Source organism: Stylophora pistillata, chromosome 5 (genome assembly GCF_964205215.1).
Source record: "Stylophora pistillata chromosome 5, jaStyPist1.2, whole genome shotgun sequence".
In the NCBI taxonomy this organism is placed as follows: Eukaryota; Metazoa; Cnidaria; class Anthozoa; order Scleractinia; family Pocilloporidae; genus Stylophora; species Stylophora pistillata.
Window position 1 is genome coordinate 6440143 of NC_142523.1, and position 17367 is coordinate 6457509.

Below are 17367 nucleotides of genomic sequence, written 5' to 3' on the forward strand. Positions count from 1 at the left end.
CTAAAAACCAACACCAATGGGTTTAGAGGCAAAAACAAGCTGCAATTACCGCGTGTAAACACCACAACTTTCGGGAAAAACTCCTTTAAATTTCTTGCACCTAAATTATGGAACACGTTGAACGACGACCTTACAACTACCACCGATATAACTTATTCTAGAAACAACTGCCTTGCCTTTGTAACTAGCTAGGCTTACTTCTCTTAACTCTTAATTCTTAGTTAATTGTTTTTAACATATCATTTTACAAGTATGTATACATTATTACAATTGTTCCCATATACTCTACTGTATTTATTTCTCGGAGATACTAGCGCTTATGCGCAACTCTTCAATCCGAGTTGAAAATAAAGTTTTACTACTACAGTGGCGGATCCAGGGGGAGGGTCCGGGGGGTCCAGACCCCCCCCCCATCAGACCTGACGTTTACAACTTTGAGACTGAAATTCTTACATCGACAGGACCATATATTACTTTTTAACGGGCTGATTTTTTTTATAATGAATCCAAGTAAACGATAAGCGGCAAAGGAATTATAACGTGCAACCGCGACTGGCGGGAGGGGATGTGGGGGAGAAGTAATTTGCCTCAAAAGAGTCCAACAGTCCTTTCTGAACCAGAGTTTGGACCCCCCCCCAATCAAAAATTCCTAGATCCGCCTCTGTACTACTACTACTACTACTACCGTACATAAAAGGCATGTCTGACAACATCTCGCGCATCTTACAACCCTTCAATATCCACGTCGCCCACAAACCCACCACCACACAGGCCACAAGAAAAGGTTATGTCAACAATCGCATCGCTGGACATCATTGTCTTACGAACCTCAATATTGAACGGGACTCTGTGCAATGCCTAACCTACACCACCAACTACTTTCAGCCACTGACTCTGGAGAGCTGGTTTACTAACTAAGAACAGACTCCCCTAAACAGGTGTCAACTACTACCAGCTCCATAAAAAAAGACTCATTCATGACATGAACATTACAAATGAACTGAACAGAACGACCTAACTTTACCAACAGATCGAAACAGACCGATCACGACCGACTTATGCCCCTTGAGTCTTGCAGCCAATAACATCACAGCAAAACTGACCAATCATTTTACACGAACTGGATTATGAACATTCTACTGACAACAACTATTCACATAAGTCTGATGATGACTTCCACACAGGTGGTCGAGAATGGCGTCCTTCAGGAAAGCGCGGGACGAACTCTCTTTAAGTTTTTACGAGGAAATCATTACTGAGGATGAATTTCTGTTGTTGTATGATGTTAACAAATCGAAAAGTCCACAGCATCTTTATTGGAATTATGAAAGATTTACATTGCAAGATAAAAGTGAGGCTGAGTGTAAGACAGATTTTCGCTTCGTAAAATACGACACCCCTCTCTTGGTTGATGTTCTTGGCTTACCTGACGAAATATAATTAAAATCCTGAACTTAGCTGGTCTCTGGATAAAGTATAAAAAAACTTAATGTAATGGAGGCTTTCGAAATGAGTATTCTTTGTAGTGCAGTGTGATGAAACTCGCATGGATAATAAATATGACAGTCTTAATTACGCGAGACTCAAATCACTTTAAAGGTAAGCCGAGGAAACAAGCATCTTCGATATATCTATTCTTAAGCCGTGGAACGGCATAAGAGTAACCAGTAAATTACCAATTCATGAATAACTCGGTAACACATGGCAAACAGGAGGAAAATTTATCGAGACTTCAAATGAAAGATTGCAGCGCTCGAAAACTTTTAGCTCGCTGTAGAAACTGCGAGTTTGACTTCTGATTATAACCACACTCTACTTACATCAGCCGACCTTTCACGTGACACGATAAATTGATGCTCAACATGATAAATTTTTCCATTCTGTTAATAAGGAAAACATTTGGAGTGTACTTACTCGGAACTGGAATCCATCGTCTATCTATAAAAAAAAGGCACTGCTAACAACAGGTTATACAAAAGAACAGCAAAAACGGCGAAAGAAATGAACAATTTGAGCTCCAAAGCCAAACACATACCCACGTTTTGTGCACGACGCGAAATTTTAAAAATGGCGTACTCACCACCTGTGAAACGCCGTCTCATTCACACACAGACATGCGCAATGTCATTTTTAGGTGAAAACGAACTTCCGGCGGCATCCTAGACAGGTGAAGTCCTTAAATCTTAAGGTCTCTAATATGATCATCTAAAGACTTGCATACTACCCTCTCGAGTAGTTTCCCTGGAGCACCTATAATCAAAGATATCAGTTGAAAATTTTTAGGGTCCAGTCTACTCCCTTTTTTAAAGATAGGCATATAGCAACTGAAGATTCTTTCCATCAATGGGAGGACTTGCAACAATCCTTCCTCTTTTAAAAACCTCAAACAAGCCTTGGACAAGAGACAAAGCAGAGTTAAGGACAAAGCAAGGACAAAGCAGAGTTATTTTGCAAATTTTTCGCGTCGGTGTTTACCCGCCCTGACCCAGCTACCGATGTCGATGAGGATGCCCATTCACATGGTTCAGGCTTCGTTATACCAGATCTCATGTGCTCCAGTGCTAATGTGGGAGAGCTTTTGCTTACCCTTGATGTGAATAAAGCCACTGCCCCGGATGGTTTCTCTGCACGTTTGCTCCGGGAGGCAGCCTCTGTAATTTCTGATCCATTGTCAAAGTTATTCAATATGTCTCTGAATAGAGGAAAACTACCTCGTGACTGGAAGTCTGCCAACATCACCCCAGTTTACAAAAATGGTGGTAAAGAATATGTTTCTAACTATCGTCCAATTTCTCTAACATCGCTTGTAGTTAAGACCCTAGAGAAGCTAGTCACAAGACATATTATGGCTCATCTAGAAGATCATGACTTGTTAAGCCCTCATCAATATGGCTTTCGAGCTGGTTTTTCCTGCACATCCCAACTTATTCGCCTATTTCACTCCTGGGCATCAGCCTTAGATAAAAACAAAACATCAGATGTTGTCTTCTTGGACTTTGAGAAAGCGTTTGACTCAGTCCCACACAAACATCTCATCTCTAAGCTTGGCCGATATGGTATCAATGGTCAGATTCTCGAGTGGCTAGGTGATTTCCTGCAAGATCGTTTCCAACGTGTTGTTCTGGAAGGTGAAAGCTCAGACTGGTCCATGGTTTACTCTGGTGTCCCTCAGGGAAGTATTGTTGGGCCAATGTTGTTCTTGTTGTATGTCAACGATATACCTGAGAACTTATCGTGTTCAAGTGAAATGTTTGCCGATGATACTCTATTGTTTAACTCAGATCATCCATCATCTGTTCATCAACCTGTGTGTGAAAGCTTGTCTCAGATCGTAGACTGGTGTAAAAAGTGGCTTTTGAAACTTAAAGCAACTAAATCCAAATGTATGAAAATCACGAGATCTAGAACTGTAACACCTTGCTCGTACAACATCAATTCAATCCCACTGGAACAGGTTAAAACACACAAACATCTTGGAGTCATTATATCATCTGACTTATCTTGGAAACCGCATGTTCTCTCTGTTGCTGCTAAAGCAAATAAGATACTTGGCCTACTAAAGCGCACATTTGGGAAAAGCTCTGAAGCAATATCAATTGGATACAAGTCTATGGTTCGGCCAATTGTTGAGTATGCCTGTCCTGTGTGGAATCCACATCAACAATATCTTTCTGATAAGCTTGAAAGAGTGCAAAGGAATGCTTCCAGGTGGATCCTTGGTAGTTCTATCGATTATAGTGAACGTTTGAAGTATCTTGGCTGGCCAACACTCAACTCGCGTCGTGAATTTCTTAGTTTAGTGCAATTATTCAAATTCATTAATGGTTTTTCAAGAGTAGACTTATGTAATTACTTAACTTTCTCCAATAGTCGGACGAGATCTACCAACAATGTCAAAATCTGGACGCCTTATGCTCGAACAAATATCCTCAAGAACTCTTTTTGGTATAAATATATAAAAATCTGGAATGACTTGCCAAGTGACATAGTTAGCTCTAGCTCTGCTAGTAAGTTTAAAAAAAAACTGAAAGAACACATTTTTAAATGATATCAATAATATTGCACCAATATCCATTTATCAATTAACTTGTTTTTTCAATAATTTTTACCTTTACATTTTAGTTTTATTTTTATTGCATATTGCTTTTATTCTGGGGGCTGCCGTCAATGAGAATTTAGTTCCTCTCTGGCTTGACCCTTTTTGCCTTTTTGCATCTCGATGTTATTTCTATTGTTATCTGTCTGTATTATTATTATTATTATTATTATCTTATTATTTAGGCAAATGAAGTTATTATAAATAAATAAATAAATATAAATAAATAAATAAATTCCGGTGCCAGTTTTAAGTGAGATTTGATCTGGTCCAAGTAATGTAATCTATTGCTATTAGAGTCCAAATATTAACAAGTTTAAACCAAAATTGAGGGATCAAAGGAATATTTACTGAATGGACATTCTATGCCTTTTTTTAACTACATTTCAGTGATTTTTGTATATTTTTTCATGAACTTGCATTTTGTTAATGTACATTTTTTTATTTTTTATTGCTATATTTCTTTAGTTTCTTTTTTATTTAGCAGATCCTTAATTTAGGTTAATTCTTTATAGGGAAACTTGGATCTCGTAACCATACCAGATTTTGACATTGTGTTATGACACTAACTTGCGTGACCTGTGACATGTTCATAATAGTAGTGTAATAGATACTTCTGATTACTTCACTCCCATTGTGTGATTATAAGAATAGTTCATTGGTTTATTGTATCACTTAAGATTTTCTCTGGCCTGCAATAAAATAGGAGTTGACTAGCACTCGAGTCTCCCTCTTTATTGTTTCAACGTACGACAGAAAAACGTTACATGGTGTCAGGAGAAAGCTAAACCACAACACTGACAAGAGGAACATCTGAAGAAATTCAAGGAGCTCCAGAAATCCAGCCCACTCTGCAGGCCCAAATATTCATGCCTCCTACCAACTTGCCACCGCAAAAAGCGCTTATCATGGATGACAACGTCGCCACAAATTGGAAAGCGTGGAAGAAAGTGTGGTCACGATATGAAATCCCCACAGGAATTTCTAAACAGGAGCCACTGGTAATAGTTTCTACGCTCTTGTCAGTTATTGGAGAAGACGCAACGAAAGCCATCGATGCCTTTGAAGTTGTCGGAAGAGTGACGTCTACCTTGTAACCTCGCAACGCGAAACCAAGGGTGGTCTTTTGGGATATTGTAATTTTGTGAAAGAATAGGCTAAGATCGACGCGGTATGAAGGGTGTGACGGCTAGAATAAAGATAGTAAAAAAATTACGCGAGCGACTAATGTTGCTGTACTGGGATTTCCAACACTAAATAGCACCTCCGACAGGACGGAGATCGAGACATGGAATTGGAGGCACTTCAGAAGGATTTGGACGCAAAACTCAAGCTTCTAGAGCACAAGCAGGCAAAGGGACAGGACATTGTGGACAAGGCAAACGCGACAACTATTGGGAGACACCGCGACGCGTTTGTGTTTAGCAAAAGAAGCAGATGAGATCAAACTTAAGACCGAAGAGAAGAAGACTGCAAAGGGTGAAGAAATAGACGAGGTATGTGTATGGAGCAATGAAATAGACAAAGTTATTCAGAGTGTAGACGCGGAGATCGAATACCTTGGGAAGTGTTTGGAGGAGGTGAAGAAAAAATCGCAAATGGCCGAAAAAGAAAGCGAGAAAGCGACAATCGCGAAGGAGACAGAGGAGCAACTCGCGTTTGAAAAAGTACAATGGGAAATAAAGCTTGATTACGAGAAAAAATCAAGAGAATTAAGTAGCAAAAAAGGAAAGGGGTTACCAGGCGATTCAGGTATGCACGCAAAGCTGCCAAAGCTATCAATAACAAAGTCTGATGGGTCCTATGAACAATGACTCTCTTTTTGGAACAAATTTTTAGCGGAAATAGATACGACAGATCTGTCAGCAGTGACAAAGTTTGCTTATCTAAAGGAACTCCTTGTTACAAAGGTACGAGCGGACATAGATGGGCTCCCGTTCAATCTTGAGGGGTACGAAAGTGCGAAGGCCATCCTAAAATTGGAGTGCGGAAAAACGTCTGAAATTGTACACTCGTATGTAAACAACATCATGGGTTTGCCTGCCACCACAAGCGCCGGTCCAAAAGAAATTAATGAGTTTTATAAAAAGCTTCTGTACAATGTACAAAGCTTAGAGACGCTCGGAAAGTTGCGTGAGGTCTCCAAAAATGCAAGGGCGGTGTTAGACAAACTGAAAGGAATAAATGGAGAGTTAGTCCAAGGACACGAAGATTGGCGAGACTGAGATTTCGCTAAACTGATTCAGGCAATTAAGAGTTATAGGGACATAAATTCAGAAGGAGAGGAAAGCGACGGTGCGAGTGTGTCCAAGAGGAAGAATGATCGCAATGACTGAAATGCACGCGACCCACCGCCACGCGGAAGGTCTTATCAGGTCCGACAACAAGCAAGTGAAAGACATGCGCTGGTGCGTCTATTGCGATGACATGAATCACACATCCACTAATTGCACCAAAGTTGTCGCGGTTGGAGACCGCAGACGAAGTTTGAGCCAAAAACAGTTATGTTTTAATTGCACAAGTGACGAACACAGAGCAGACAGCCGTAGAAGCCGCGGGTGCCATAACTATCAACGCAGACATCACACGTCAATTTGAGATCACCCACCAAGCGGTCACAGAACGAGGGGAAGATTTATGATTGCACAAAACAAAGGAACAGAGAGAGGCGTGTATCCCGTTGTTGTCGTGGAAGTAAATGGAATCAAGTGCCGCGCACTCCTAGACACTGGGGCAGGCAGCTCATACGCTTTTTGGCTATCGTCTAACATCTGGGAAACAAACCGCTCCGAGAAGAATTCAAGCGCATCGAGATGGTGCTCGGGTCAACAAACAAGGTCATCACAGTTCATAGCCTGACGATTGGCAGTCTTGAGCGATAGTTCCGGTTTGAAACGGAAGTACATTGCTATCACTTGACAACCCAGGATATGCTGAAATACTGGAGAAATATCCCCACTTAAATGGGGTATACATGGACGACAGAGACAAGTAGCCTGAGCTACCAGTCCACATTATCCTGGGTGCGAGTGAGCGCGCAAAAAAAAAGACAGAAACCATACCAAAGTTTGGACGTCCTGGAGAACCTGTTGCAGAGCTAACAAAGTTCGGATGGACTATTATGTCACCAGGTAACGAAGTTGACCTTTCAAATACGTTCTTAACTCAGACGACAGCGGCAGATTACGAACAGCTATGCAAATTAGATGTTAAAAGATTGCGTGACACACCAAAGCGGAAATCAAGCAGACGTTTGTGAAGAATTCAAGGAACAATTAACAAGAGGTCCAGAAGGGTGCTACGAGACGGGCCTACCCTGGAGAGGAAACCACCCTCAACTGCCTAACAACAGAGTGGGAAGTTTGAAGCGACTGGAGAGTATCATTCAGAAACTGGAGAAGAACAAAATACTCCAGAAGTATGACGCCATAATTAAAGACCAGCTTAATGAGGGGATAGTGGAGCAAGCGTCAGGCCCACCAGTGGGAAAGGAGTTCTATATTCCACATAAAGCAGTGGTGAGAGAGGCTGCAGAGAGTACCAAGCTTCGAATCGTGTATGACGCCTCAGCCTGAGCTTCAGAGAAGGCTCCATCTCTCAACGAGTGCCTTCACGTGGGACCTTCCTTACAGAACATGTTTTGGGCTGTTCTTGTCCGTGCACGTTTCCACCCAGTTGCGTTAACAGGAGATATCGAGGAAGCGTTCTTACAAGTACAAATACAGGAACAAGACAGATGCCATGAGATTCCACTGGATTACGGACTTGCAATCCAGACGAGTGGAAATACTGAGATTCACTAGAGCTCTGTTTGGTTTGGCACCATCCTCGTTTCTTCTTGGGGGAGCTATCAAACAACACCTGGAAGCCTGCCGTACCGAGTTTCCGCAGAGATAAATAGAGAAGAGTCCATACGTCATGACCTTATCAGCAGCGGACCCACCGTGAAAGCTACCTGTGAGGTCAAAGCAGGCGCCACCCATGTCTTTAGCCAAGCTTGATTCAAGTTGCACAAGTGGCATTTAAATGTTCCAGCAGTGGAGTCCCCTGGTGAATCTCTTAGCAAAGATACCACATTCGCGAAAGAACAGTAGGGTGAACCTCAAGAAAGAGGGGGGATCTACTCTTGGGCTTCCATGGAACAAGCGACAAGATACCATTGAAATAAAGTTCCCAACTGACCGCACCCAAGTGACAAAGAGAGAGATACTAGCAAAAATTGCAAGAGTGTATGACCCGTTAGGGCTCGTAGTGCCTATGACATTGAGTGGATAACTACAATACCGAGATGCACGTGATTTGAAAGTTGGAGGGGATGCTCAACTTCCAGTGAGCATTTCCATACCCAGAGCCATACCTCAATTCTTGGAAGAGATCAGCAACATTGAGCCACACTGTTTTGGCGACACAAGCAGACAAGGCGTTTCTGCAGCAGTGTATGGTGTCATATCTCAACCATCCGATGATAGTGTTGGGCTGAGAGCAGCCAAAGCTAAACTGGCAAAGCACGGCCTCACCATCCCCCCCCCCTCAAGATGGTCTTAGGTCACAAGGCGACCAATCTCATTGTGAACGTTAAGGAAGCATTAGAGGGTTTCCCAATTGGAGATATGTTCTGCTGGTTAGATAGCAGTGTTGCTAAAGTGAGCACAGGAGAATTTGAAGAGAGACGAGCGGTTCAAAGATTGTGTACAGCTGAACCTACAAGAAAGCGCAGACAGTTTATTGGAATGCCGATGGCCGATCCAGGTAGACTATCCCATTTACTTGCTGAGTCTCATCCATTCACAGAGAAGATGGTTGCAGACGCGCATATCAGGACACTCCACGGGGGAGTGAGCCTCAATGGGAAAGATTCGTGAAAGGTACTGGGTTCCCAGGTTGCGATACCTTGGCAAAGACAGTCGTTAAAGCCTGAACAGCTGCAGGTGCCTCCGCGCCACAGCATTTGTGACTCCGCCACCAGGACAGCTAGCAAGGGATCGTACCAAAGGAAAACATGCGTTTCAAGTAGTCGGAGTGGATTTCGCCTGACCACTAAAGTATAAAAAGGGGAGAAATCTAGAAGCCAAAGCTTACCTAGCCCTTTACGCCTCTAGCCTGACCAGAGGTATTTACCTTGAACTACTATCCAGCCTAGAGATGGGAAAATTCCTTCAATGCCCAAAACAGTTTATCGCCTGACGTAACTGACCAGAGAAGACTGACTCGGACAACAGGAGTACTTTCGTGGCGGCAGCTAAGTGGCTGAAACAAGAGATAACTGATGAACACCTCAACGAATTCCTCTCCTGTCAGGAAATCAATTGGTAACTCAACCTGAGCAGAGTGCTTTGCTGGGGAAGGCAGCTTAAGAGAGTAGTTGGAGTGGTGAACACAAGTCTACAGAAGACCATTGGAAACAGGTTCCTAACACGAACAGAGTTAAAGGAGGTTATACTAGACGTAGAGGTTGCAGTTAACAACCGACCTTTAAGTTACATGGACGACGATGTGCAATTACAGATCTTGACCTCCCACTCCCTGTTGTTTGGTCAACCAAATGCACTACTCGAGTTGGAACCACATCGCATCGAAGACAGTGAATTACACAAGCGAGTGAAGTAGCTCAGATGATGCAAGGAGGCTGTCTGGAAACGACGGACGGGCGAGTGTGTAAAGCGCCTGCGTGAACGCCATCGTCTAAAAAATCCTGGAAAACCACATAATCCTAATGTGGGCGAGGTCGTGCTGATCAAGTCAGACGACAAGAATTGTGAGAAATGCGGGAAGGTCGGGATCGTCACGGAACCAATCAAAGGGCACGATGGTGTTGCGCTGAGAGCAAAGTTGCACACCGGGGCTTCACAGCTAGAACAAGCAGTACAGCAGCTGTATCCGTTAGAACTGTCATGTGATCGACTGGGAGATGGAGACAGACCGCCAACAACCAAGTTGCGCATTGAAGTGCCAGTGTTCAGGCCTTTACATGATGCAGCCGTCGCAGCAAGATTGCTTATGGAGGATCTTGTTCCCCACGAGGAAGGGGATTGAACTGTGAACCAAACCGAAACAAATTGGATGACAACAGCGGATCGGATGCTTGAACATTCTTCTGAGATAGCATCCCCTCTCAAGTTTCAAAGTGCGTGTTCTCTTTTGTAGGTATATGCCCCTCACGATGTTACATAACGAGACAGGGACTTAAAATCATTTCGTGCAAAACAAGAAGAGACTGCCTTGCAAAGCTTGCACCTTACTACAACAGCTGAGGCGAGCTAGTTGAGGATAGTGGATTGTTTCGTGGAATTTGCTCTCCGCACACGCTGGTTCAACAAACGAGGACTGTATACTCTTTTTTAAGTTGGCTTTTATTCTTCAGCTCACAACATTCACGTTCCGCCCTATGATCTAAGTAACTCACGATTACAAGTGCCACTTTTACTAGCTACAGATATCCACACCCAGATACGTAGGTCCGGTGTGGTCGGATAGGACTTAGTTGTCTGTTAATTTCTTAATCGGTTGATCCTACTAATTCCTGTTGCATGGGTCTGTTAGACAAATCTTATTATCGTTAATCTTAACACGCGGTTTCACTAGCAATTACCTAGTTAATTACATCATTGTTTGTCGATCGTTCTATGCATTCTTTGTCAATATTTCCGGTTACATTGTGCCGGTCTCTGTTAGAGTTAAAAAACTAATACCTCACTTAGTGCGCCGCTAATCATGCGAAATATAACACAACAAGCAAAATCCTAATAATGGGTGTAAACGTTCTATAACAGATTGGTTAATCGAGCAGAACACCTGGTCTCCGAGAAATCCACAGGTCTCAAATAGGTATCTGTGGATACATACATACATAAACTTTATTTCCATTCGGATGCCTAAGGAGAGCCCGGGAGCTACTCTACTGGCAACCAATTAATGCAGAAGTCAAAGATTACGTTTCCAAGCGCAGCGTTTGCCAGTCATACCAGCCAGAGCATACCAGCCAAAAATGCCCCGTCATCCATGGTCTAAGGTTGGAGCTGACATATTCCAGCTTGGACCACAACAGTTCCTGATAATGGTAGACCATTGATCCAGCTACTATGAAGTACAGGAATTGAGGCAAATCACATCAGAAAGCTGTTGCATAATCAGCAATTCACGCCGCCATTTAGATTTATCACAACAGAATCGTTGCTAATTAGTGTATATTGTAATGTGACCGTAATTATATACAAAATGCCCGAAGGTATAAAACACGTGAATTTTTACTCTACATTTATTATTACTTGGATTAGTGTGTGCAAAAATAAAGAACCTTATTTTTACAGGACCGAGTAGTTAACATGGTGTCAGGATTTAACAAACCCAGCCAAGACTAATGTCGACAGCGATCACCGCCAGCTTTTTGAAACATCAACTTTCTCAATCTACAATGGCTGAATTGGAGCATTTACCAGCGCCGAAAGGAAACTTTACGCCGGGCCCCGAATGTTACCAAAAGTGCTTGGATTGGGTTGAGGAATGCAAACTTCTTTTGAATGGTCCACTAGCTTGGAAGAGCAAAGCTGTGAAAGCAAATTATGTTCTCATTTGGGCAGGAAAAGCTGGAAGAACACACATTAAGTCACTGAATCTCACCACGGAACAGAAGGGAGATCCAAGTGTACTGTTTAAAAAGTTCGTGGAGTGGACAAAGCCGAAATCCAACGCACTCGCAGCCGCATCAAACTTCTGCCGCCTGGAGCAAGGTGATCTTAGCCTTGCAGAGTACATTGACAAAGCCACTATTCTGTGCGACCAGTGTGAATATCCTCCAGAAGCCCGCGACCGACTACTTCGGGATGCAATAGTTATTGGACTACGCTCCAATGAGGCATATTACAAATTCACTGAAAAAGGTTCCAAATTGACGCTAGAAGAGGCAATAGAAATCGCTCAGAATCAGGACGCCACAACACACCAAGTTGGTTATATGCAACCGGAATTCAAAGGCGAACCACTACAAATGGAAGTTCATAAACTCCAAGGAAACAGGCAATCAAGAGCCAACCGGAACAGACAGCAGCAACAAAGACCAGCTTCCAGTGATCAGAAACAGGGAAGGTCAAAGAGGGAAACTTGTCTCTATTGTGGAGTGAAACCGTCACATCCCAAAACTGAGTGTCCCGCAAAGAAGGCAAAGTGCTTCAAGTGTGGGAAGGAAGGGCATTACGGTTCCGTGTGCAAATCAAAGAGTAAAGACGCACGTGTCAATGAGTTACAAGTCCAGTCTACAACAGCTTCTGAATGCACGGACTGCGTACTGAATAAATACGAGCCAGTTTACTTCAACGTGCCTATTCATCACCTCAAGACAGTAACAGTAGAAAGTCTCAATCATCCAAAATCAGAACCTCACATCCGCCCGCTATGGCTCAGCCAAGAATTTTCATCACAAATCTTTCAGATTGACTGCGAGGTTGATACCAGAGCAAGTTGTAACATACTGCCGTTGTACAAGACTAAAGCACTCTTCGGAAATGACTTGAAGTTGGGCAAACCAACCGTGAATCTCAAGGGCTACAATGACAGTCCAGTGGAAAACCTTGGTTCCTGCATTGTGTACCTTTACCATGGCAACAAGATATTCAGAGTTTTGTGCGAAGTCGCAGACAGCAAAGGTCATATGATCCTAGGCAGAAAGCAAGCGTTAATCATGGAATACGTCAATTTCCCTGAAATCCAGAAACCTGGTGTCCAAGCTAAAACAGATAGGTCTATCAAAACAATAGTGGAAGAGTCCGCGAAAACCACTAATGGTCCAGTAATTCCAAGAGTTCAGAAATCCACTGATCCAGTGGTACCAGTGATCCAAAGCAGCACTAAAGAGAAGATAACCATTAATGGAAAGACACACTCATTGCCCACCACTAAGTATTACTTACTGCAGGAATACGGCGATGTGTTTCAAGGCATAGGAACTTTACCAGGTGGACCTTATCGTATCCAGTTAAAGGAAGGCTACAACCCCGTTCAACACCCACCGCGCCAAGTTGCAGTCAGCCTAAAACCACCCTATAAAGCAGAATTGGAGAGATTGACACAGCTTGGAGTCATTAAAGAAGTAAGGGAGCACACTGAGTGGATTAACTCGATTGTTCCAGTTAAGAAACCAGATGGTTCCTTACGGCTATGTCTTGATCCAAAAGATCTCAACCGAGCGATAAAGAGAAATCAGTGGTACAGCAGAACAGTTGATGACATCCTACTGGAATTAGCAAATTCGAAGTATTTCAGCTTGCTTGATGCGAAATCGGGATTTTGGCATGTCTCTCTTGACAAGGAAAACAGTTACCTGACAACTTTCAATACACCCTGGGGCAAGTACCAAAGGCTACACCTACCCTTTGGGCTAAAGGTATCAGGAGATGTCTTTCAGGAAAGAATCGAAAGAGTACTGAAAAGTGTTCCCAATAGCGTTGGAATCGTTGACAATATCCTTTGCCACGGCAATGAAGAAACTACCCATGACGTTGCAGTCATCACCCTGCTAGAAACAGCGAGAGTTAACAATCTCACTTTCAATGCAAACAAATTTGTGTTCAAGTCTTAAGATTGTACATTATTCGGAGGAAATCTTACCCCAGCCGGGTACAAGATGGACCCCAAAAAAGTGCAAGCCATCACAGAAATGAAACCACCAGACAACCTTCAAGATCTGCAAAGCTTCCTAGGACTGGTAAAGTACCTAAACTGGTTCAGTCCAGCACTGGCAGATTTAACAGCACCACGGTAGTTATATTGTTTTCATCATAGTTTATAGCATAAAAGTGTACATAGTTCCTGTGATAAAAAAAGATCACATATTCACATTTTTTCTCAGCTTGAAGATATTTAAATCCTCAATTACAAAAGAATTCCCATTGGCCTGAAAGTATTTAACTCTGAAACTGAAGTAGCTAGTTTGTTTTGTCTCAAAGTGGAATAAAGAATGCAGTAGTCATCCACACTCAAAGATAGAAAAGGTTCAATAAAGCTTGTCTTGTGGGAGGAATATATTGATAAACTGGATGTCACCACAACTACCTTGTTCAAAAACCTGAGGTTACAGTTCTCAGAATCATTATGATAGTTATCTCAACACTCCAAAGACTTTAGCCCAGAACAATCAGTTGCATTAGGAAGACCACTGGCTGATTTTGATGACATTATGGCTTCAAGGATGGCAACGGCCTTGGTGTGAAGTCATGGGCATACAGCAAGCCACCAACAAAATTTCATTGTGTTTCATGCTTTAAAAAACTTATCCCTGACACAGATAACAAAGTGGGAGATTGCTAGTCATGTGGTGTTTCCCAGCTGCTAGAAAATTATGTTATAACATGGAATCTCTGCATACTGGTCATTACTGAAAATAATAAAAAGCTTTGGTTCACTTTGCCACGCCAACAGCTTCAACACCATTGAGCTGTGTTGGATACAACTTATGAAATAAAGCCAGCAATGAGACCAAATGATATCAACCTCACAATTTCAAAAGAAAACAGAGAAATTGTTAACCAATATGACAGCACTGAGTATAAACTCTTGTTAGTAGAAATGACTACCATCAAGAACTTTGATTTCTTATAAAAAAATAAAAAATAAAAAGAACCACCACATTAAATTTAAACATTGGTTTGTTAACATTTTTCAATGTTGCTGTTATTCCTCGTGCAATGATTTTTGACACTAAATCATTAATTTTCTTGATGAGCATTTAGTACTTCACCTTTGCACTGTTAGTTAAAATTTTTGTACAATAGATAACTATGTGCAAGTTTAAATTTTTAAAGATAATTATACCATTTTCAAACCAAACAGAGAAGTTGTAATCTAATTTGATGATATCAAGTTTAAATTCTTGTCAGTAGAGGTGAAATTACGAATACCATAGACTTAAATATCTCATCAAAAAAGCAAAGGACCAGAGCATTCAATTTAGACATTACCCTGTTGACATTTTCCAGTGTTACTGTTAATCCCAATATAATGATTGTTTACAGTAATATCCTTGATGAACATTAAGTACGATGTTTTCAGTGTTAGTTTAAATTGGTACAATAGGATAAATACTGGGTATGTACAAGTTTAATTTGTTTTCACCAATTGAAAATAACACAGTTTTGAAACCAAACAGAGAAATTATTGTCCAATATGATGACATTAAGTTTAAATATTGTCAGTAGAATGATGTAATTATCAATATCAAGAGCTTTGGTTTCTAAACAAAAACTAGTAATTGATAAGAAAAGGCTCAGGATATTCAATAGAGACATTACATGTACCTTTGTCTATACTTTCCAATGTTAGTGTTATTCCTTTAATTCATGCAATGTCACCTTTACCAGTTTGTGTATGCCTATCTCCAAATCCATAATCACCATTTGTCCGCTTAGTTTCAGCCAGCCCAGTGAATATAGGCCCAGTATGGAGTCTGATTGTAATTCAACCTCTGCTTGTCAACTCTCTTATAATGTACTATTGCACAAGAGAGCTGTTTCCCTTAGTCTGTTGGATGTCATTAAGGCAACCAAAACTTCATCATGCACCCAACACCAAACAGCCTACCATGCAGAACAATTCTCAAGCAAATAGACACACTAATTGTTGTTCATCACAGCACCAGGGAGACTCGTGCGCCAGATACAGTTCTGGCAAGAGTAACTGCCCATCTTATTGCTAACACAGCCTTTACTACAATCGAGGCATTTACATCTTCTCCAGCAGAGAAGGATCAAGCAGTTTATCTAACACTGAGCAGAATACAGCCCTTTGCATTGATGAAGGCCATAACATTAATTTTGTGTAGTCTGTGATGTTATTTATGAAGTAGAGGCCACTACTGTAACGACGTTAATTTATGTATGTCGAGTTAATTTATACAGTTTACCTTACATCTGAGTTCCCGGATGTTTTCGTTCGCTTCGCTTGATGTGCACTCGGCTTACAAGATTAAATGTTGTGTTTAGAGTCTCTGGTGTTTCACTGTCTGTCTTAGCGAACACGTTACAAATACCACTGATATATGATATTGCATTTACAAAAAAGTGTTGTGGAGACGTTCTTGTAAGTTGGTTGAGGTTGATTTGTTTATTTGATTAAAAACTCTTTGGTTGAGTTTCTTGTTTGTGCTCATTCGGAGTTAAAGACCAACACAGAGTCAGTAACAAGAAGCCACCAACTCCAGAAAAAAAATTGAGAGGATGAGAGAACTTGTCTTCCAGTAGTAATTTTCTAACCGTGTTGATGAAAAGCAATAACATGAATTTTTAGCACAGCTAATCCAGAAAAACAGATTCAGTGTTGCATTGAAATTTCCTGTCATATAATTATTATAATCATTTTGAAAAAGTTATAAAACACCTTCTTTACAGAAAGGAAAACATAACTCAGCCAAAGCAGGAAAGTTAGAGAAGGTGACAAAACCACTGCATTATAGATGGATATCGAAAGGTCTGAACAACATTGGGCATCACATATGTAGGTTTAAGTCAAGTTAAATGGTTGTCCTCACTTGTAGAAGAGCCAATGACTTTGATAGACTTAAAAGTATAAAAAAAATTAAACACCTAAAACTGCCTCTAAAGATAAGACATGCAAGAACAAAATGTTATTAAAACATAATGTTTTTTCTTAGAGTTATGGGAACATTAGAACTCCCCTCCCCTTTCCATCTGTGAAGCAAAAAGTATAAATTCTTTTAAAGTCTTAGTTCATTCTCTTGAACAAGTTGTTTTTAAAAGAAGATTTTTCTTTTAGTCTTTTGTTGTACTTTAAAATAGAAAGACTGTATTTCAATTTCAGTACACCATACACAGCTTTACTATTAAAAAATGGATTTGAGTTTAAGGCTCGGTTAAGGTTTGGGCACCTTTAATATTATAGGACTCACTGGCTTTCGGACTAGGACTCATTGGTTTTGGACTGGGACTCATGATTTTTTTATGAAATGAGTCCCAGGACTCACCATAGCAATTTGTAACAAAATCACTGCCTAGTGTATTTATTTTTTAATATTTACCAGATTGGTAGTATATCTCTTTCTACCATATTTTAATTTGCATCATAATTTTCATTCAAGTACCACTACTGATGTGCTCTAAAATGGGTCCTTAGGACTCTTTTGCATTTCATCCCCTGGCTTCATTTTTTATAATATATATGAATATGTGCCATAATTCAATGTATACCAGTATTCAATGCTTTTGATCAAATCAGTAGCAACTCAAATTCAATAATTTAGGCCTTTAAATTCAGAACAGAACAAAGCA

At 41.1% G+C, this 17367-nt stretch overlaps 1 protein-coding gene and 1 long non-coding RNA gene across 2 annotated transcripts in view; one reads left to right on the forward strand and one right to left on the reverse strand.

The window, feature by feature from the left end:
• Positions 1-1296: 1296 nt before the first annotated feature.
• LOC148730018 (uncharacterized) overlaps positions 1297-17367 on the reverse strand; it is a 30570-nt gene continuing 14499 nt past the window's right edge. The window contains exons 3-5 of the long non-coding RNA XR_016001117.1: positions 2081-2250; positions 1915-1938; positions 1297-1426 (exon numbers count right to left, since the gene is read on the reverse strand). This is a non-coding gene — a long non-coding RNA (uncharacterized LOC148730018). The remainder of the gene's footprint in view (positions 1427-1914; positions 1939-2080; positions 2251-17367) is intronic.
• LOC148730019 (uncharacterized) lies at positions 11508-12624 on the forward strand. The gene is made up of 2 exons (XM_088760692.1): positions 11508-12487; positions 12606-12624. The coding sequence occupies exons 1-2, from the start codon at positions 11508-11510 to the stop codon at positions 12622-12624; spliced, it is 999 nt and encodes a 332-aa protein (XP_088616818.1).